The following is a 23,020-nucleotide window of genomic DNA, read 5'->3' on the forward strand; positions in this document are numbered from 1 at the left end:
CAGTCAGAGTCCTGTTGTTTCTGTGGATTCAGCCCCCTATGTTGGCCCTTAGAGGCAGCAGGTCGTCCTTGGTCTTCTTAGTGAGACGGACCCAGTAGAAAACAGCTCCCAACGTGGCCATACTCATGACTGCAATCACCGCTGCTGCTACGGCTACTCCCAGTACTGGGCTCTCTTGATGGGACGGATCAGAATCTGAATATAGACACAAATAGATCACCTGCTTTCACCCATCACTCCTGCTTAGCTCCAAAACATAAATGGGTATACTAAGTGATCCAAAATCCAAAACATATCATATGAGGCCATATACAGTACCCTCCAGAATTATTGGCACCTCTGCTAAAGTTGACTAAAAACCAGTATAAAAAAGAATCTGTTGGTGATTTATTGTCATCTCAGAATGAAAAAAATAGGAAAAATACAACCTTGAAGAAAAGCAAATTTATTATTTTTATTATTTTGAGAAAAAGGAAAATCTTATAAAGAAATAAATATTTTTAACAAAAACACGTTGCTCATAATTATTGGCACCCCTGCTTGTAATATTCTTCTATGACACCCCATAAAGTTGGAGAATAAGCAAGGGATTTAAGACCATTCGTCTTTACAAAATCTCCCCAGATCGTCCAGATTCCTAGGTCCACACTTATGCATTATCCTCTTTGACTCACCCCACTGTTTTTCTATGGAGTTTAGATCAGGGGACTGAGATGGCAATGTCCGAAGCTTGATTTTATGTTCAGCAAACCATATTTGTTTTGATCTGGATGTTTGTTTTGGTTCATTGACCTGATGAATGATCCAATCATGACCAACTTTTAGTGCCTTGGCAGAGATTGACAGATTTCCTTTGAAAATGTTGAGGTTTTTCTTGGTGGTTCATGATACCATGCACCTTAATTAGGTTCCCAATGTCTTTGGGAATAAAAACAGCCCCACAATAGCACAGCCTCTCCACCATAATTCTCATTAGGCATGGGGTTCTTTTCAGTATAGTCATTCTTCTACGTATGCCAAACACACCTAAAGTGTTTGTAGCCAAAGAGCACAATTTTCATTTTATCTGACAATAGACCACACTTCCAGACAAAGTTACTGTACTATTCAGTAAATCCTGCTGTTTACATTGGTAATTAAATGACTGGACAGGCTTTTACCTGGCATGCCCTCTAAATAATCTATTAGAAGTGAGGTCTTTTTAATACTTTTTTGGGGACTTGGTGGCCCCAAGATGATACCTTTGTCTGTAACTCTCCAACAGTGGTTATTATGGAATTTTCCATACTGTACGTGGGGGCAAGATAACCATGGGTCTTTGTCCAAGCATGTTTGTCACATTTCCAGATGATTAGAACCTTTTAATCATTGTTTTAACTGTAAATATAGGCATTTTCAACAAAGTACCTAGTTTTCATAGACATTCTCTGACTTACAAATGTCAACACACTTTCTTTTTATTTAAGTTTAGTGTATTATCTTGTCTTTCCGATGTTGAAAAATGACTAGAGGATTTAGCCTCTGTAGCCTAGTGAAAAAGTAAGTCATGAACTACTTCTGAAAGTTAACAGACACCCTGATTAATTTAAATAATTTGAAATTAGAAAGGAAAATGCTTCTGTTAGGTTTTGTATATAAGATTTTTCAGAGGTGCCAATAAATGTGAGCAATGTGTTTTTGTTACTTCTTGATGAGATTTTCCTTTTTCTCAAAATAAATTTGCTTCCCTTCAAGGTTGTATTTTTCCTATTTGTTTTCATTGTGAGATTACAATAAATCACCAACAGATTATTTTTTATACCGGTTTTTAGTCAACTTTAGCAGAGGTGCCAATAATTCTCAAGGGTACTGTATGGCTTTACTGTTTGATGGTTCAATCATACAATCTTTAACTCAATACTTCATAAATGTAAATTATAAATACCTTCAGACACGTGTCCTACAGCCACTTCATCTGAAAGAGAACAAATCAAATGTTATTGTTTGCAAACACAGGTTTAGCGTACTAATGTAGATATTGTATTTATGTAAATGCTTATCAAAGCTTAAAAAGGTGTCATCAATCTGCTGTGTCTCATCTACTGCAATGTCAATCCTGTAATTATTTAGGACTCTACATTATGTAATGGTTTGATGCATGCATTTTCACTGTTAGGTGAAGCAAAATAGATTAACTATTTAACTTTACTGGCTGTTGAGACAGTTTGGTCCATGCAAGTACTATAAAAGTCAGTTCGATACTTGATACTTGATACTTATAGTTGAATAATTACCCATCTTACCAGTGTTGAGTTTAGTGATGATGGGGCCAGAGGTGACTGTGGCCGTGTCGCTCACTGAGGTGCCCTGAGCAGACATGACCTCCCTCTTCCTCCTCGAGTTGCTCGAACAGTTCTGAGGGCAGGAGGAGACCACAGGTCATGGGCCCTGCTTGTATATCAGGGAGGCTAGGCTTTAAAGCCTTCATCCAAAACATCAGCTTCCCATTGCTGTGTTCCTTTTATCTTAACTAGATGAGCAGGGTGCTGTATCTCTAAATAGCACAATAATAACCAAATAAAATTACAGTAACTAAATAACGGTATATGTCCACTCATGATAAACAATTCCGACAAAATTCACAAAGCTGAAACCAATTCTAATGCTACACGTTGGGAAAAATGGGATCTCATTAATAGCAGTAGAGCCACCATATCATAAATCAGGTTCAGGTTCAGGAGTTACCATACCTGTTGCAAAGAACTGCAGTATGTCTTCTCACAGAGCCTAGTCTCACAGTGCAGGTAGAAGGTCGAGACAGTCTTGTTCTTATGCTCCACAAAACGGAAGGCCTCGAAGGAGAACCGTGCTTTCTGCGTATCACCGTTCTGTCTTATCACTGTCTGCCCATCCCGAGTACACCTACAAGCAGAGACTTAGAGACTGTAAAATATGGAATTGGCTCTAGTCACATCTTACGTCTCTCATTTAAGGCCTGCTTTTTTTATTCTACAATAAAAGTAAGATTTAGGATTTCACCTAACAACTCACCCAACAAAGAGGTCATAGTAAGTGCTGTTGATTGGATAAGGGCTAGTTGTGGCATAGCATCGATCCAGCAGCACATTAAACCTAAATGAGAAGGAAAGATTGCAGTTGATCCAGTGTCATAACCTCAATGTTCCTATGCTCCAAGCAGTAGTGTGTTCACGCCCACCATCATCTTAATGGAGCAGCTAAATCCACAAGGCCAAAACTGGCATATGGAATTTCACCTTGTGATCCTATCTAAGTTTTTTGGTAGTTATGATATGTTACAATATGATATTGTGTCATTTTCATAGATATTATGGTAAAGAGTGTTATGTAATAATTTCTTAATTTTACTGATATGATATTTTGTTGATACACAGATCCAGTATCATGTTACATATGTTGGATTCCTTCTGTGACATTTTTATATTTTAGTTGGACAAATTTGGCATCATGAAGAATCCTTCTATGAGAACCTTTGACTTGAAGAAAGTTGTCATATCTAATAGCTATCTGTAAGATATCTATCCTTAACAAAGGTGTCGTATCTAGTACCTTTCAGTGAGATTTGTAGCCTTAACTTCCACAAAGATTCGTGTTTTCAGTGACAGGCCGCCGTCTGGAACCTGGAGCTGGGATGAGTATTCAGCATCCTTTGAATCATAAACAGTTAATGTGTGAGTTACTCATAAGTACTCTTCAGTATACACAGTAGGCCTATAGTATAGTGTAGTATGAATAGAAGTTTTGTGTATGCATGTGATCTGTGGACCTACCCGAAACAGGCGCATGCTTAGAGTACTGATGAAACTTCCATTGTTGTCCTTGATTACCAGGCTCACACCCGATCTGTGGTAAAAAATAAGCTAAAGCTAAGCTACCTTTGATTGGGCATTATATCCTGACAAGTTTATTCATTAAGTACTGAGGACTCGTGTTCATTCACTGTGATGGAGAATGGTTTTACAGTTTATCAGTTGTTAGCCCGCTGGATGTACATGATCTGAAAAGTTCTGGAAAAAAAAGAGAACATAAGCATCTCTGCAGTGAAGTGCAAGAGTTGCATCAGTTTTTCCTCCATTTTCTGAACCTTGAGCAGAACTGATATCCGCTGGGGCAACAACTGACATTTGTCATGGTTCCGCTTTTTGCTAACAAAAAATGGCATTTTCATTATCAATTAATCCCATACAGTTACAAATGTATTGCTTATTTTTCTTTATTAGTTCCCATAAGAGACAGAAAATGAAAACTGACAAACTCACACACTCAATTCTGTGTTGTTCACCAGGTACTGCAATGGGTAGCGGCAAGAGAACAGATACATCATCTCTTTACGGTAGGTAATGGTGCCGGCACCGGGGTCCAGGGAGTTGACAATCCCTGAGATGTTGACAAACTGAATGTTGGAGTAATCTGAGAAGACTCCGGAACCCCGTTCTTGAGTAATCTGTGAGATAGAGAACATTTGTTAGGAACATCATCTGTCAAAAAGACATTCATGTTCTGATTTCACTGCATGCCATGCACAGTCCAGAGGAGGTAAGATACTGGGGGAGAGGTATAACTATAAGTATATATACTCTTTTGATCCCATGAGGGAAATTTGGTCTCTGCATTTATCCCAATCCGTGAATTAGTGAAACACACTCAGCACACAGGGAACACACAGTGAGGTGAAGCACACACTAATCCCGGCGCAGTGAGCTGCCTGCAACAACAGTGACGCTCGGGGAGCAGTGAGGGGTTAGGTGCCTTGCTCAAGGGCACTTCAGCCGTGCCAACTGGTCGGGGTTCGAACCGGCAACCCTCCGGTTACAAGTCCGAAGCGCTAACCAGTAGGCCATGGCTGAGAGAGGGTAGAGAGAGAGGGTAGAGATGGAGAACAAGTCAGAGGGAGGAAGGGATGGAGGGAAGGAGAGAGACAAACAGACAGTTGGAGGATGAGAGTGCGAGAAAGGGAAGGATAGATTAAAACTAATTGGAATGTTCCCATATGCACAAAAAAACTGTTCTGAACTCTGAACTTCTGAAAACACTAAAAGATAATGATAATGTACCACTTCTCTCCATGTTTTTACCGTGAGTCTGTACCACATCTCTCCGTGTTTTTACCGTGAGTCTGTTAGAGCACTGAGACACAGCCTGCTCGGTGATGGAGAAGTTGAACTTCAGCACAGGAGGGTCTGCATTTAGATCAGGGGTGCCATAGCAGCTGGGGTTGTTGTACTTAGCGTTGAGTGCCATCAGAGACTCGTTGTATCCTCCATAGTACATGGGACAGAGCAGGATCTGGAGTTCCATCCTCTTGGTACCACACACTACAGAGATATCAGAGTTCTCTGCAGAAAACAATAAATAAAAACAGTGGTAAATATAAACAATTCCACTAATTAATCTCTCTGACTATTGTCAACATATGTCTAAACATTTATATTTACATGCAGTTTATAGCAAATGCATATTTATGTACAGAAATTATTAATAGCAAACACTTTATTCCAAGCAACTTTCAGTATGTAATTAAGACAGTAAAGGAAGATATGCTATTTACATATTTATCAGCATGAAACTTCCTTGGGTGTTATTGATTCCTTATCTCAAAAGTTAGATTGTCAAGAAAAAATGACATTCGTGCAACACATGCCTATAGGTTAACTAGATTTCACATACTAACTGCATACGTGTCAGGCGTTTCTAGGGCACAAGTGATCATTTATGCCCTTAAGGCAGAAACGCAGAAGACCATGGACTCATGTTGCTGGGTGGATCCAGCTGTGCTTTCTCAGGTGTGAGGCAGAAGAAAGGTGAGCTGCCTGCTCGCACAGTAGTGGGAAAGAAAAGGCACGACGGTAGTGCTGCGACAGCGAGCTCTTCCACTGACCTGGCTCTCGGAATGTGGCCTTAGAGCTGCATATGTTCTGGGCCTCTCCATGAAGGACAAGCAAGGCAAGCTGATAGACAAGCAGGGACAGCCACATTGTCCTCACGCTGCAAGGGAAAACCTGCCACAGACATACAGTAATCTCACCTTGACCTCATTTCATGTGGAACTCTTAAGACACTGCTCTCAACATTTTCAAATAAGTTAGAACATGTTATAAGTGAAGTGGTCGTGATAAAGTGTTTCCATAATAACATGCTATTCAAATGTTGTAAATATTTTAACAACTTCAGGGCTGTTTGATTTACTACAAATAAAACTTCTTAACACATTCCTGAGGCCATAATTTGAAACAAAGCTTGTAACCCAAATTCATAAAATTAAAAAAGCGTCGAACATAGAAGTCCAGGATTGAGGTTTAAAAAGTTTCAATTCAAGAACTGTTTGACTTATTCAACTGAGTTAATGCAAATGTACCTAAACAAGTAAATAAACAAACAAAAAAAATCCCATGATATTCCTATTTTAAATTGATATATTTGACAGAAGAATTGTACCTTAATGTGCCTTTGGCACCTGCTCCTCTTCTCTTTCTTTTCCTGATGTGGTATGAGGACCCCACCTATTTATACCGGCCTCCTTTCTGATGAAAGGACATCCGGAAACACAGTGTTACGGGAGGGTGGGGGGCTGTGCCAAGCCAAGAGAGCAACTTGAGTGGATTTATCAGAAATGGTATATGCTGCTGCAGCATCTGATATGTCTGGAAGTGACTGTTTTGCCCTTGGGTTTGGATTTAGTTGGCTGTTTCCTCCCTTCTTTTACCCAGATGTCAATATGACATCAGATCATATTATGGGCAGGCCTATGATGTTACTTTGGTTACTTTGGTAGGAAATCAGATAATTAGTCTTTGTAGATCCAGAGGCTAACAACCCGCTTTATAGAGACGTGCCACTGACATGTACCAATGCCTTAGATGACAAAATTAAATTCTCACTTCAAATTCTCATTCTCAAGTCATTTACTGAAGTCTGTGTTTACTTAGTAAAAAAACACCTTAGGTATAGGCCTACCATATTCCACATGCACACACTCTCATATTGAAAGAGAAACATATTTCAATATAGTCATGGACATTGTTAGACAGGGTTCGAACCGGCAACCCTCCAGTTACAAGTCCGAAGCACTAACCAGTAGGCCACGGCTGCCCCAATGTGATGTACCCCCTGTGAAATATTTTTTCAGCCAAGTACCCCCTAACCAGCGTAAAGCATTTTTAGTTGAGAAAAAAAGACTTAAAACAGAGCACTGTGACATCCATGTCTAATTTATTAAACTTTGGAACCACGACTCCATTGTTTGAGTTTTGACAGTGATTGACAGGTGATGGCGGGTGGCATGTGACAGGTTGGGTCGAACCATCCTGGGGGGGACTCTGGGTTTTAAGGATAATGAAATTGAAAGGCCTACTGAAATATCATTTTTATCAACTTATATTTTCCTGAAATATTTATTAAATAATTGTTTTTAAAGTATTTTTGCAAGGATTCTACTTTTTAAATCAATGTATATTTTAACCATAAGCTGTTTTTAGGGCATTTCCACTACCTTTATTCATAAGGATTTATTCTGGTCATTGAACGGTTGCGGAGCAATGTAAAAGAAAAGAAAGGGTGTGTTTTTTGACGCACTTTGCGTCAATCGGGTTCTAAGGGTTAAAATCTCAAAAACCCCTGGAGTGCCTTGACGTACCCCCAGGGGTACACGTACCCCATTTGAGAACCACTGGGCTGTAGCAACAAACATTTTTACATTTTCATTTTTTTGAGGCTTAGGACCTTTCTGTAATGATATGTTGACATACTTATGAAGATAAAACTTTTGAACAAATAGAAGTGGAAGTTGGATAACTTTCCATAATTACCTCTGATTGAATATCCTATCTTTTATCCAGATTTTCAGGTCAGATTGAATGCTGAAATGGCGCACACAATGTGAAACTTTGATACTGTTTCTGCATCCCATTGGAATGTTCCATTCGGTTTTGTTTTCATCTCCTGGGGGTAGGGAGTACTTTAATAATCTGCTTAGACATGATTAAGCCTTGTCCCTGTATTGTATCTTTTAGTAACACTACCTCAAGGGCGCGGGAAAGGGGAAGGGGGATCGTCGGACATCCATTATTTTTGTTATTCAGCACCCCTGGTCAAAAATAGGTTCCCGCGCGCCTGCACTACCTTCTTTAAAAATCACAGGGAACAACTTCTTTTTGTTACGTACAATTTCCCTGATTTCAAAGACATCCGAGTGTAGAAACATATCCACAATCAGATCACAGGTAGCCTTTCTTTGACTCTGTATGCAGTCGACTGTAAGCCTACTAAAGAAACAGGAAAATGCATGCGTGTTGAAGTAATGTGCATGTGTCCGCCTCATAATCGAGCTAAAAGGAAAAGGATGTAGATATGCAGTTTATTCAAACGCCCACTCGGGTTGTACAACACAACATGATTTGTTTTAATACGAATTGTTCCGATACAGTGGACGGAATATTCTGTTGCCAAGGACTCTACTGGCAGATGACACCTGTCACATTTTGCATCAAGGTAACACTGGGTTACTCTTTGAAGTGGGAGCGGCTCCTCCCAAGCGGGGCACTACAAATGATGAGACACGTACACTTCCTTTTCCCAGTGGTGTATTGGCTGAAAATGATTTGACACATGCAACAGAAGCTACTGCAATTATATAACGCCTTTTGTCCATTTGTCAGGAACAGAGTAAGGCAGGTAACACCATAAATCACAAACAGCTCAAATCTTCCTGCAGAAAATAAATCTTGAGCTTCTTGTCTTTGGCCGTTTCACTTGGAGCTTGTGTACTTCGTCACGGCTTTGGTACCTTCGGAGACGGCGTGCTTGGCCAACTCCCCGGGCAGAAGCAAGCGCACCGCAGTCTGAATTTCTCGGGATGTGATTGTCGAGCGCTTGTTGTAGTGGGCAAGTCGTGACGCTTCGCCAGCAATGCGCTCGAAGATGTCATTAACAAAAGAATTCATTATGCCCATTGCTTTGGAGGAGATGCCTGTATCTGGATGGACCTGCTTTAACACTTTATACACATATATTGCATAGCTCTCTTTCCTTGTTTTGCGGCGCTATTTATCTCCCTTCTGTGTCTTGGTAACGGCCTTTTTGGATCCCTTTTTGGGGGCAGGTGCGGACTTTGCTGGATCTGGCATAGCTTAACTTTGTCGTATTCAACACAAACTGAAGCTCAGTCTCTGTACATGCCACACTAAATATGTATAGTGCTATCATGTAAATGTAGCTAAACAAAACATGCTTTGCCATTGGTCATTGGTTTAACGTCATATGCGTAACATTCTGTCATTGGTGAAAACTGTGCAATGCAAAATGACCAATCAGAGAAATCCTAGCGGTATATATACCAATCCCAGTTTACATCATTGTTGAATGGCTGTGGAGAGTCTGGGTGAGAATATACACTATATGATCAAAAAATAACCGTAGATTACAGTAACCGCAATGTCCGGGAGAGGCAAGACAGGAGGGAAAGCGCGCGCCAAGGCTAAATCACGGTCGTCAAGAGCGGGTTTACAGTTCCCTGTAGGACGAGTTCACAGACTTCTTCGCAAGGGTAACTACGCCGAACGCGTTGGCGCTGGAGCTCCAGTATATCTGGCAGCTGTACTGGAATATCTGACAGCTGAGATCCTGGAATTGGCAGGCAACGCCGCCAGAGACAACAAGAAAACAAGGATCATTCCGCGCCACCTGCAACTAGCTGTGCGCAACGACGAAGAACTTAACAAACTCCTTGGTGGTGTGACCATTGCTCAAGGAGGAGTACTGCCAAATATCCAGGCCGTGCTTTTGCCTAAGAAAACGGAGAAGCCAGCAAAAAGCAAATGATCACAAGTACCGTGGGCATGAAAGCCCAGCGCCTCTGAGAGAAGACACTAGTCATCAGTCTCTCATAAAGAACATTTCCTACAACGCTGTTATGGGTTGAAAAACGTTTTGTGTGATATGAAAATTGTGTAAGTTCATTTTCGTTAGCTCAAACTCAGAAGTGAAATGGTAGCAGTTCTGCAGGCCCATTTGACGCACTCCATGAACAGGACCAAAGAGGTATGGAGCACAACACGACGACGAACAGCCATTTTGGACCTCTGTGGATTGTAAAGTGAAGTGGGATTCTTGCCCTGAACTTGTCACTACCCAGTCAGTGACCGACAGTTTGGACACAGCGTATGGCTAAGCAGATGTCAGATAGATTTTATTTTTGCTTTATTCATCGTGCTGAACTGTGGGGAATTGTGTTTTCAATAAATGTTTTGTTAAGGTGTTTTAAGCCCTGGCGTCTTACTGCGCTCACAAAGTAACAGCACACGATCATTTAAAACTTTTCCGCATAGACAGACAAGAAACGTCAACATAATATAGGCTACCAATGAAATGCTATGGGAATAGTCTGACACTCAGAGGACAGTTTTTGACATTGCAGGTCTGTGGAGATATGGCTGTCCGTCTCCAATATATAATAACGAGGTGACAATTTAAATAGATACGCACCAGTGTTTCCCATACATTGACTTATTTGTGGCGGCCCACTACAATATCAACATTGACCACCACACAATGATTTTCCAGGTTGTACTAAATTGTGCTTAAATCTGGTTAGCATCATAGCACACTGCGCTAATTTGTTAAAAACTGTTGCATTCAATTCTGTGGGAAACACTGCGCATATATTTAAACCTATACGTAGGCCTACTGTTTCAAGTTGCTATTTTCTCTCCTAGGATTAATCATATTCTGCATGTAGTTATCATAATATGGTTCGTGTAGAACTCGAGATGCAGGATATATTGGGTAAGGTTGAGACATATCAGTCAAAGGCTAGACGGTTTTAACCATTATAAGGCAATGGGAATTCATCAATCATAAAAGTTGTGACTAATCAGTAAAATCTACAGTGACTTTTCATTAATAATGAGGCAGAGCTATGACAACAATAAAAAGTTCAGTGGGCCAAATAGACCAAAGGGAACTGGTGTGGTGTCCCTACATGCACACCGTAGTGTGTACCACACCAATTAATGTGCAATTGCAATATGATACATTGTGAAGTAACAGAATCTTAGCCCCATATTTTTTTAATGTCACACTATCAGTGGGTTATTACTTATCTGTTACTAATTTATTCATCTGCATTTAGTACAGATTATGTTAGCAAGGACAATGTAGAAAAAAGTGGTTGCGGTGTAAACATCTATGGTTCTAACTGAGGCTGTTTAGAGAATAAATCTATATATTATACAAGTATTTTGCCCGATCTAAAACAGACCTGAATGAATATCCACACTACACTTGTTTTGAAAAAGACAAAACAGACTCAAATCAGTGTTGTTGGGGCAGATTTTTAATTGTCTAGGACTCAGTTAGGCCCAGTGTGTGTTTACAGTATTAGTCACTTCCAACATGGCATGACCAAGTATTTATCTGACATCGGGTATACTCTTAAAGTGTTTTGGTATACAGAGTATTGGCCTTTTCTGTTTAGTCAACCTCCTCAATGGTTGGTCCAGAGGATGCACCACCGCCTGGCGCAGCACCGGCTCCAGGGAAGCCACCTGGCATTCCACCGGGCATCCCTCCTGGCATTCCACCAGCACTCTGGTACAGCTTGGTGATGATGGGGTTGCACACCTTCTCCAGCTCCTGTTGTTGATGCTCGTACTCATCCCTCTCAGCAGTCTGGAAGGGTTTAAAGGTTAAAGATTAAAGTGTGCTACTTACTCTAAGCTGGATAATTGAAAACAATGAAAAAGCTGACATGATAACTGTATTGCTTACCTGGTTCTTGTCAAGCCAGCTGATGACCTCATTGCACTTTTCAAGAATCTTCTGCTTGTCCTCGTCACTGATCTTACCCTGCAGCTTCTCATCCTCCACGGTGGACTTCATGTTGAAGGCGTACGACTCCAGGGAGTTCTTAGAGGACACCTTGTCACGCTGGACGTCATCCTCAGCCTTGTATTTTTCAGCTTCCTGGACCATGCGCTCGATGTCCTCCTTGCTGAGACGACCTGATCAGATGTTGACATAGTAGGTTAATAGGAAGCCGAGGAATGGAGGTAAGGTAATTTCATGATGTAAAGAAGCACCTCAGCATTGCAGTGTGTTTTACTACAGCATGAAGAAAAGAAAAAAAAACACCTTTGTCATTGGTGATGGTAATCTTGTTTTCCTTGCCAGTGCTCTTGTCAACAGCAGAGACATTCATGATGCCGTTGGCGTCAATGTCAAACGTCACCTCAATCTGGGGAACACCACGGGGAGCTGGAGGAATGCCGGTCAGCTCGAACTTGCCCAGCAGGTTGTTGTCCTTGGTCATGGCACGCTCACCTTCGTACACCTGTGAAGATGACAAAGATTATTCATAAGTAGCTGACATCTTACAGTCTGACAGCTAGGTTAGTGTAACAGGTGCCAGCTAGCATAGCTGTGCATGTGGAAGGTTAGTAAACCTCATTCCCAGACGCCTTAAGAGTAGTGCTGGCATGAAAACCCAACATCCAAACATCCCAATCCGAGGTGCTGCCATTTTGCGGATTTGAGTCCGCAGGGCTGAAACGTGCAGGTTCAACACAATGCAGGTTACATAAGTTTACATACAACCTTTGATATTACAGCCTCTGGTATGAATCATTGACATTAAAGAATGGCAGAACATATAACTATATTCAGCAGCCACTATTTCCACTGACCTGAATGAGCACACCAGGCTGGTTGTCGGAGTAAGTGGTGAAGGTCTGGGTCTGCTTGGTCGGAATGGTGGTGTTGCGCTTGATCAGCACAGTCATGACGCCACCAGCGGTCTCGATACCCAGAGACAGGGGAGTGACGTCCAGAAGTAGCAAGTCCTGGACATTCTCTGATTTGTCACCAGAGAGGATGGCAGCCTGGACAGCTGAAAAGGAGAGAAAGAATTTTTTTTTGTTTCATCAACCTAGCCCACCACTAAGGTATTAGGACAGAGCAGCAGATTCTCGCTCAGACATCCAAGGAAGGTGCTTGTGCCATCTTTGGTTTTTCAACCTCTGGTGGAAACTGCGAATGGCTGGACATCAACTTCATCACAGCGTTACTGCTACTAAACTATGCCTAGTATATATAACACACTTACCAGCACCGTAAGCAACAGCCTCGTCAGGGTTGATGCTCTTGTTGAGTTCCTTGCCGTTGAAGAAATCTTGCAGAAGTTTCTGGATCTTGGGTATACGGGTGGAACCACCGACGAGGACGATGTCGTGGATTGCGGACTTGTCCATTTTGGCGTCACGGAGGGACTTTTCAACTGGGTCCAAAGTGCCACGGAAGAGGTCAGCGTTGAGCTCCTCAAAACGAGCTCTGGTGATGGAGGTGTAAAAGTCGACGCCCTCGTACAGGGAGTCGATTTCAATGCTGGCCTGAGTGCTTGATGACAGGGTGCGCTTAGCTCTCTCACAGGCGGTGCGGAGACGGCGGACAGCTCTCTTGTTGTCGCTGATGTCTTTCTTGTATTTACGCTTGAATTCCGCAATGAAGTGGTTGACCATGCGGTTGTCGAAGTCCTCGCCGCCCAAGTGAGTGTCTCCAGCTGTAGATTTGACTTCAAAGATTCCGTCCTCAATGGTCAGGATGGACACGTCAAAAGTGCCACCACCAAGATCGAAGATGAGGACGTTCCTTTCAGCACCAACCTGATGCAAATTAAGAACATTTTGATCACATTATCTTCTAAAGCAATCACCTAAAAGAAACAGCTGACTAAAATAAGTGAAGATACTATAAGCCGGCATCCACTGTAGGCAATCTGCATTTCAATCAATGTAGGCATCTTCTTTTCTCTTCAATGTGTACTGCTGACACAAAGTAATTACCACAGAGGGCTGCCAGTTTCTTAGGAAATCTAATGGCTAATCTAATCAAAGTAGTTAATCCACACTGACATACAAATTATATTTATGCAAGAGTATTTATATTCACGATAGCTATCACAATGTAATGATGGCTGACAAAGGCATTTTTCCAGTATCTCAAATTTAATTATCAGAATTGTGACAAATAAGAATTGACAGAAATGTCACCTTCTTGTCGAGTCCATACGCAATAGCTGCAGCTGTGGGTTCATTGATGATACGGAGCACGTTGAGGCCTGAGATGGTTCCGGCATCCTTGGTAGCCTGACGCTGCGAGTCATTGAAGTAGGCTGGGACCGTAATGACAGCATTGGACACTGACTGCAAAGCAAACAAGTTTGGACAGTTAGAAAAAAGACCAGGTTTGAGTGGTAGGAAAGAAATACTGGTATATGTAATACAGTTGTGATGTGGTCCCCCACGACTCACTTTTCCCAGGTAAGCTTCAGCAATCTCCTTCATCTTGACCAAGACCATGGAGGAGATCTCCTCAGGGTAGAAACTCTTCGTCTCACCCTTGTACTCCACCTGAACCTTGGGACGGCTGCTGTCACTGATGACGGTGAAGGGCCAGTGCTTCATGTCAGACTGGACAACTGTATCTTCAAACCTCCTGCCAATTAAACGTTTGGCATCTGAGAGAGAAAATGGACATGCAGAGAAAGAAATTAATTCATGTGAAATAGTAAGTCAATAAAAGCTTTCTTGTAGTAAGTAGAAAAAATCCTGTGACTAATAGACAATATAAAGTACATCACTCTTACCAAAGACTGTGTTTGTGGGGTTCATGGCCACCTGGTTCTTGGCAGCATCTCCAATGAGACGCTCCGAATCAGTGAAGGCAACATAACTGGGGGTGGTCCTGTTGCCCTGGTCGTTGGCAATGATTTCAACTTTGCCATGTTGGAAAACCCCCACACAGGAGTATGTGGTCCCAAGATCAATGCCTACTGCAGTTCCCTTGGACATGGTTTCTGTTCCAAGTAAAAAGGGAAGTCATAGGAAAGTTATAGTAAATGATAGGAATTAGACCTACATATTTTGACACTGTTTAAGATATCTGTCACTACGGAACTTGGACATTATAATCACATAGCATGTTTATTTTTTCTTCAACTGTCTTGTTGCAGGTCATAGCAACTTTATCCAAGCACAGCAGAAAACATACTGTCAAGTGTCCAATATTGATGTGCACACAGTTCTATTTGCTCGAGAGTGTAGCTTGCTGTTGTTTTTATCAGTTTCAAATATCCTTAATTACCTTAAACTAGGTCAGTTAGCATGAAATATTAACCGAGGAATAACCAGACCTGCATATTGCTTCTTTAATAATATATGTATCACACTGAAGCTGAAGGGGCGGTGTTAAGAGGGACAAAATATTCCTTATGCATCATTTTTTATATTTATCTCGCAGATACAGTTTAGCCTATATATTGCCCATTGGAATATTGCAATCAACACCATGGCATCAGATGTAGGTTATCGCGTGTGTTTCGAGCAATAATGCGATTTGTCAGGGATGTTCCCATGCCATCTGGAAATTAACGTCTGTACCCTCCCCCAACTGCGCTTCTGAAGGACAAAAACGCTCACTGCGGTAGGGCTTGCGCTTTGCCTACATCTGAACGTCATCGTCTACCGGCACCGGCCATTTGGTTGTAGCCAACTGACTGCAGTGCTACCCAGCATCTTGATAGCTTGACAGACATAACATGTCTCGGCCATTTCAAAGCCGACCCATTGCACAAATAAATTACATTCGATATCTGGTTCCAGCAAGCTATTTTCCAACGGATTTACTTAACCAAAACAAAGTAGTAAACTGTGATAATGACCCTACCAAATGACCCGACAGGTAAACTGCTCAGGGAATAATTACAGAGGCAACCTATTACTATTAGTAGGCTATGCAATTATATAAAGAAAAGGCAATATGATGGTCACAAAAATGTTTTACCTGTATTTGGGATGTTGCCTCTGCTAAGAGAACCGTTCGCTGTCTCCGACACTGCAGTAGAGCGAGCGGTCGTTGAAATAGTCTCTTCCGGATCTCCGCACTCTGCTGTAAACCAATCAAATTCCTCGCTGTAAAGAAGACACCTCTCTGCACCTGTCAGAGGAAATGTACAAGCATTCGAGCATTTTCCAACGGGGTCTTTAAAATCCCACTGCACAACTAACATATATTTCGTGGTCTAATGGCAGTGAGCGCATTATGGTGCGCTCTATTCAACAAATAATATTTTTTTAAGGGTTGGATAAAGAGGTCATGCAGAGATTACACCAAAATAGCCCAAGAATATTCTAGAAATGTCTTCCATTTACTTCCAGTTTACGCTGGGTCTTTGATCTAGGCTACATAACCAGTGTGGAATAGAAAGATATTCTTGTCTTTGTGACTAACTCATCGAATAGCGTTGTATGTTTTTCAATAATTATTGATGGCAGTAAGAATAATGACGATGATGGAAATTATTTATGTCCAGTCGTGACAATAGTCCAATAGCAGAATTGACACGGGATATACTCTTAAAGTGTTTTGGGATACAGAGTATTGGCCTTTTCTGTTTAGTCAACCTCCTCAATGGTTGGTCCAGAGGATGCACCACCGCCTGGCACGGCACCGGCTTCAGGGAAGCCGCCTGGCATTTCACCTGGCATCCCTCCTGGCATTCCACCGGCACTCTGATACAGCTTGGTGATGATGGGGTTGCACACCTTCTCATTTGCTTTTGCTGCATATTTTAAGTCTTTTGAGAGAGTAACAACCTTTTGCAAGCAAAATTGTCATTTTGGCCAGAGTGCTTTTGTTCAGACATGGGTGTTAACTGTTTTGAAAACGTGATGTCAGAGCATCAAAGCGATCGAGAAAAACTGTAGTAGCAGTTAACCCATTTAAGCCCAAATTTTCCCCAGACATGCAAATATGCAAATCATGTGTTATTATCAACCCTTTGAAATAATCAAGAATTATTATTTTTTTTTTTTTAAAGTAGAAAAGTAGCCTAGATGGAAAAAGTGGTCACAATTATGACTGGTGGGATAATATGATATTCTCAATTGAAGGTTGCTCAAATTGTTTTTTTTTGTTGTTGTTAAAATAAGGGTATTGTGACAGGACTTTCCACACTGATATGAACACTGAGACCAATGTCAAAATGTCAAAATATGTTAACATTGTTTATTTACCAGGAGTTTCGGCTTGTTAAAATAGAACCCTGAGTGTGTATGTCTGTGTGTGCGAGTGTGTGTCTGTACTGTAGGTGTGACAGTTAGTGTATATGGTGTGTGTGTGTGTGCATCAGCATGGGGTGTGAGAGTTAGTGTGCATATACTGTGTGTGTGTATGTATGTGTATGTATGTATATGTGTGTGTGTATGTGTTTGTGTGTGTGTGTGTGTATATATGTGTGTGTGTGTCTGTGTGTGTGTGTGTGTGTGTGTGTGTGTGTGTGTGTATGTGTGTATGTGTGTGTGTATATGTATGTATATGTGTGTGTGTATATGTATGTATATGTGTGTGTGTGTGTATGTGTGTGTGTGTGTGTGTGTGTGTGTGTGTGTGTGTGTATGTATATATGTGTGTGTGTGTGTGTGTGTGTGTGTGAGAGAGAGAGAGAGAGAGAGAGAGAGTGTATATATCTGTGAGTGTGTGTGCGAGTGTGTATATCTGTGTGTGAGCGTGTGTGTCTTTGTGTGTGTGTGTGTGTGTGTGTGTATGTGTTGTTCATTTACCAGGAGTTTCGGCTCGTTAAAATAGAACCCTGAGTGTGTATGTCTGTGCGTGCGAATGTGTCTCTGCATGTAGGTGTGAGAGCTAGTGTATATGTGTGTGCATGTATGTGTGCGTGTATATTTATATGTGTATGTGTGTGTGTGTATGTGTGTGTGAGTGTGTATATTTGTGCGTGAGCATGTGTGTGTGTGTGTGTGAGTGTGTGTGTGTGTATATCTGTGTGTATGTGTGTGAGTGTATCCGTGTGAGTGTGTGTGTGTGTGTGAGAGAGAGAGTGTATATCTGTGTGTATGTGTGTCTCTGTGTGTGTGTGTGTGGTGAGAGAGAGAGAGAGAGGGGGGTGTGTATAAGTGTGAGTATGTGTATGTGTGTGTGTGTGTGTGTAAATGTGTATATCTGTGTGTATGTGTGTGAGTGTGTGTGTGTGTGTGTGTGTGTATCCATGTGTGAGTGTGTGTGTGTGAGAGAGAGTGTATATATCTGTGTGTATGTGTGTCTGTGTGTGTGTGTGTGTGCGTGTGTGGTGAGAGAGAGAGAGAGTGTGTGTGTGCACTGTATATGTGTGAGTATGTGTATGTGTGTGTGTGTGAGGGAGAGAGAGAGAGAGAGAGTGTGTGTGTTTATGTGTGAGTATGTGTATGTGTAGGTATATAAGTATGTGTGCATCTAGATACAACATTCTATCCCACCGGTCACTATTGTGACCGTTAACGTGTTTACTCATTCTGCAAACACACCAAATACATTTGAATAATTGCAAATGTATATATCATAACTAGACATCTTAAAGACCATGTGTACAAAAAATATTTTCCCTATGTTTATTTTAACATACTTTAAAAACCTTTTATTTGGGAGCTGTGAGGCAGTAATCCTCTTCTCAAGGTGCAACCAGGAAGTAAACAGCTCTGGTCATGTGACAATTTACTCAAAACATTTGACACTGCACACATTTCATTGCAACACTCTATTATTTCAATATTTACTGAAAGAGTATTGGGAAATTTCCCAGTACAGTTTTAGAGGCTTCTATATATATTTTTTTTTGGTCACAATTGTGACCAATGGGTTGACAGATGGGTTGACACAGATGTCATTCAAAAACCCCAAACTGTATTGGTTTTCCCGTGCTAAACAAAAGGAAAACATCTTTTCACAGGTGAAATAGATTCCTTGCATAAGTCTGAATCTCTGATACACCTGTGTGCAATTCTTCAATCAACAATCATTCATTATGCATATGAGATACCATGTCTGTTCTGTGTTGCTATTTGCAAGCATGGATCTAATGCACATTTAGCCAAAGTACTGTATTGCCTATTTGCTGAAGAAAACAGTACAAAAGGTGTTTACTGTAGGTCTATTTCGATGAAAAATTACAAATTGTAGTTCAATGAAATATGTTTTGCCTAGGTGATTACTGTTGGTCTTACGACAGTTACATCTTGGGAGAAATGAATACATTATTTTTTATTCAGTACATTTTGTCTTTTCACAGTTTTTTCTGATACCAGAAAAATGAGAAAGAAATGGAATAGGCATTCCATCGGGCACTCTGGTACAGCTTGGTGATGATGGGGTTGCATACCTTCTCCAGCTCCTGTTGTTGATGCTCGTACTCATCTTACTGTAAGTCTTACTTGTCAATGACAGTTACATCTTGGGAGGAATGAATACAATTATTTTATATTTCGTTTTTTCACAGTTTTGCTCTGATACCAGAAACATGAGAAAGAAATTGAACAGACATAGCAAAAAACTGCTCATTTTGAGAACTATATTTTGCATTTTGTTGTCCAGTGTGTAATGATTGATTGAAATCACACATTGATTTGACAGGATGTGTTGTCTGAAGGCAAAAATTGCTTTTTCTGCATATTTTAAGTCTTTTGAGAGAGTAACAACCTTTTGCAAGCAAAATTGTCATTTTGGCCAGAGTGCTTTTGTTCAGACATGGGTGTTAACTGTTTTGAAAACGTGATGTCAGAGCATCAAAGCGATCGAGAAAAACTGTAGTTGCAGCCTCAATATGATCGCTTTACTGGTCACCACAAGGTGGCATTATGTAGCCTGTCCTTTATGTGCGATGTGCTTACAGTTGGTCTCGATCGCTTAGTTTTTCTCGATTGCTTTGACCTGCTTAAGGAAACTGGGATCCACCTGGTCTTAATGGACACTTTCTGTGCACAGCAGAAGTCATCTCTTGCGAATGTGTTCACACATTTTCATTGGGTTCACACATTTTTCACACCCCTTTGCAAAACAGTTAACCCATTTAAGCCCAAAATTTCCCCAGACATGCAAATATGCAAATCATGTGTTATTATCAACCCTTTGAAATAATCAAGAATTATTATTTTTTTTTTTTAAGTAGAAAAGTAGCCTAGATGGAAAAAGTGGTCACAATTATGACTGGTGGGATAATATGATATTCTCAATTGAAGGTTGCTCAAATTGTTTTTTTTTTGTTGTTGTTAAAATAAGGGTATTCTGACAGGACTTTCCACACTGATATGAACACTGAGACCAAAGGCAAAATGTCAAAATATGTTAACATTGTTTATTTACCAGGAGTTTCGGCTTGTTAAAATAGAACCCTGAGTGTGTATGTCTGTGTGTGCGAGTGTGTGTCTGTACTGTAGGTGTGACAGTTAGTGTATATGGTGTGTGTGTGTGTGTATCAGCATGGGGTGTGAGAGTTAGTGTGCATATACTGTGTGTGTGTATGTATGTGTATGTATGTATATGTGTGTGTGTATGTGTGTGTGTGTGTGTGTGTGTGTGTGTGTGTGTGTGTGTATATGTGTGTGTGTGTCTGTGTGTGTGTGTATGTATATGTGTGTGTGTATGTATATGTGTGTGTGTGTGTCTGTGTGTGTGTGTGTGTGTGTGGTTGTGTGTGAGTGTGTATGTGTGTGTGTGTGTGTGAGAGAGAGAGTGTATATATCTGTGTGTGTGTGTGTGTGTGTGTGTGTGTGAGTGTGTATATCTGTGTGTGAGCGTGTGTGTCTGTGTTTGTGTGTGTGTTGTTTATTTACCAGGAGTTTCGGCTCGTTAAAATAGAACCCTGAGTGTGTATGTCTGTGCGTGCGAGTGTGTGTCTGCAAGTAGGCGTCAGAGCTACTGTAGTGTATATGGTGTGCGTGTGTGTGTGTGTGCATGTATGTGTGTGTGTATATGTATATGTATGTGTGTGTGTGCAGCCTTTTTCAAGCAAAATGTGTCATTTTGGCCAGAGTGCTTTTGTTCAGACACAGGTGTTAACTGTTTTGAGAATGTAATGTCGGAGTTGACACAAGCATCAAAACGATCAAGAAAAACTGTAATGCTTGTGACAAGTCTGACACTCTGACAAATAGTTACAGTTACACACAGGTGTAAACAAAATCACTCTGGCCAAAATGACATTTTGCTTGCAAAATACTCGTATCACTCTTAAAACATTTAAAACACAGCAAAAGCAAATTTTGCCTTCAAACAACACAACTTAGTGAAATGTTCGCTTTGTTATCTCTTATGGATAATGAATGATTGCTGATTGAAGAATTGTGCAAAGGAGATTCACACATTGACATTACAAGTTCATAAGTTTGCAAGCAATATCTATTAGCTTTGGATAAATGTTTTCCATTTGTTACACACAGTTAATCCAATGGAGTTTGGAGTCTTTGTGAACTGTATTACAGTAAATGTTTTGAAAAAGGATGTGAAACATTAGTTAAACCAATGAAAATGTGTTAAATCATTTGCAAGAGATGACTTCTGCTGTGCTAAGAAGGTGAAGCTCAAGATCAAGTGGATCAGATAACTAAATAAAACCAGATAACTGAATCATGAGTAGATTAGGCTATTTATTGTCTATTATTACACAGCTCTTCATATTGCTCCATTCACTTGAATGGGCCTTCCCAACATTCGGTGGTCTGATATTTCTCGATAACAGACCGTTGCTAAGTATAACAGACCGCTGTCAAGGAAAATGGGTTTTGTGCTTCTAATTCACGTCTTTCATATCACTCCACCAATTAGTCAGGTCCATATACAGTCACTTCTTGCATTGGAACTTCATTCAAAAGTGAAAGCAGACGGTGGATCAGCTGTGTTCGGAGTCATGTTCATCCTGTCGGGACATATTTTCTGATAATGACCGGCATTCTATATTATCCCTTACATGATGTACACTAAAGATCTAGCTATGTGGTGAATGTCAGGTGATTGTTTAATTTCATTTCAATTTCACAATCATCATGGAGGATAGCCTGGTTAACAACAGACCACTTCTCAAATTTCAATTAACAGGTTTGTCTGGGTTTTCTCAGGCTATGAAGGATGTTCTGATGAAAAATCATGTCACAATTCAGCCAAGTTCAAATTGGACTATTTAAAAAAAATGATCTTCAAGATGGTCTATCGCATTATTACATTCAAAGAATCAAAAGTGGTTAAAAGTAACAAGTACTTAATGCTCATATTTCAAATGTAGTGGAGTCAAAAGTACAGCATTTGCCTTTCAAATGTATGTAGTGGAGTAAAGATCTAGATACAACATTCTATCCCACCGGTCACTATTGTGACCGTTAACGTGTTTACTCATTCTGCAAACACACCAAATACATTTGAATAATTGCAAATGTATATATCATAACTAGACATCTTAAAGACCATGTGTACAAAAAATATTTTCCCTATGTTTATTTTAACATACTTTAAAAACCTTTTATTTGGGAGCTGTGAGGCAGTAATCCTCTTCTCAAGGTGCAACCAGGAAGTAAACAGCTCTGGTCATGTGACAATTTACTCAAAACATTTGACACTGCACACATTTCATTGCAACACTCTATTATTTCAATATTTACTGAAAGAGTATTGGGAAATTTCCCAGTACAGTTTTAGAGGCTTCTATATATATTTTTTTTTGGTCACAATTGTGACCAATGGGTTGACAGATGGGTTGACACAGATGTCATTCAAAAACCCCAAACTGTATTGGTTTTCCCGTGCTAAACAAAAGGAAAACATCTTTTCACAGGTGAAATAGATTCCTTGCATAAGTCTGAATCTCTGATACACCTGTGTGCAATTCTTCAATCAACAATCATTCATTATGCATATGAGATACCATGTCTGTTCTGTGTTGCTATTTGCAAGCATGGATCTAATGCACATTTAGCCAAAGTACTGTATTGCCTATTTGCTGAAGAAAACAGTACAAAAGGTGTTTACTGTAGGTCTATTTCGATGAAAAATTACAAATTGTAGTTCAATGAAATATGTTTTGCCTAGGTGATTACTGTTGGTCTTACGACAGTTACATCTTGGGAGAAATGAATACATTATTTTTTATTCAGTACATTTTGTCTTTTCACAGTTTTTTCTGATACCAGAAAAATGA

General features: G+C 40.5%; 5 protein-coding genes across 5 annotated transcripts; 1 reads left to right on the forward strand and 4 right to left on the reverse strand.

The window, feature by feature from the left end:
* Nucleotides 1-28: 28 nt before the first annotated feature.
* Nucleotides 29-8,080, reverse strand: LOC143112671 (zona pellucida-like domain-containing protein 1). The gene is made up of 11 exons (XM_076274944.1): nt 8,037-8,080; nt 5,897-6,003; nt 5,128-5,354; nt 4,278-4,462; nt 3,789-3,861; nt 3,568-3,665; nt 3,031-3,111; nt 2,730-2,901; nt 2,283-2,394; nt 1,925-1,954; nt 29-195 (listed from the first exon to the last, which is right to left on the reverse strand). Exons 1-11 carry the CDS (start codon nt 8,078-8,080, stop codon nt 29-31), a joined length of 1,296 nt encoding a protein of 431 aa, XP_076131059.1.
* A 558-nt stretch (nt 8,081-8,638) lies between these two features.
* hist2h2l (histone 2, H2, like) lies at nt 8,639-9,140 on the reverse strand. The gene is given in 1 exon segment (XM_076274347.1): nt 8,639-9,140. A coding segment is annotated over 1 exon segment (378 nt). The 3' UTR covers nt 8,639-8,762.
* Nucleotides 9,141-9,376: 236 nt separating this feature from the next.
* Nucleotides 9,377-10,276, forward strand: h2ax1 (H2A.X variant histone family member 1). The gene has a single exon (XM_076273591.1). The coding sequence runs from the start codon at nt 9,448-9,450 to the stop codon at nt 9,832-9,834; it is 387 nt and encodes a 128-aa protein (XP_076129706.1). The 5' UTR covers nt 9,377-9,447; the 3' UTR covers nt 9,835-10,276.
* A 1,053-nt stretch (nt 10,277-11,329) lies between these two features.
* On the reverse strand, nt 11,330-13,669 carry LOC143111847 (heat shock cognate 71 kDa protein-like). The gene is made up of 5 exons (XM_076274103.1): nt 13,115-13,669; nt 12,696-12,898; nt 12,145-12,343; nt 11,782-12,014; nt 11,330-11,682 (listed from the first exon to the last, which is right to left on the reverse strand). Exons 1-5 carry the CDS (start codon nt 13,524-13,526, stop codon nt 11,485-11,487), a joined length of 1,245 nt encoding a protein of 414 aa, XP_076130218.1. The 5' UTR covers nt 13,527-13,669; the 3' UTR covers nt 11,330-11,484.
* Nucleotides 13,670-13,790: 121 nt separating this feature from the next.
* Nucleotides 13,791-14,858, reverse strand: LOC143112672 (heat shock cognate 71 kDa protein-like). Its single transcript, XM_076274945.1, has 4 exons — nt 14,654-14,858; nt 14,319-14,524; nt 14,058-14,210; nt 13,791-13,829 (listed from the first exon to the last, which is right to left on the reverse strand). Exons 1-4 carry the CDS (start codon nt 14,856-14,858, stop codon nt 13,791-13,793), a joined length of 603 nt encoding a protein of 200 aa, XP_076131060.1.
* Between the last annotated feature and the right edge of the window lie 8,162 nt (nt 14,859-23,020).

Source organism: Alosa pseudoharengus, unplaced genomic scaffold, assembly GCF_046254945.1.
Source record: "Alosa pseudoharengus isolate Yale_2024_CS ecotype anadromous, Long Island Sound unplaced genomic scaffold, YU_APseudo_1.1 YU_APseudo_1.1_scf_8, whole genome shotgun sequence".
NCBI lineage: Eukaryota > Metazoa > Chordata > Actinopteri > Clupeiformes > Clupeidae > Alosa > Alosa pseudoharengus.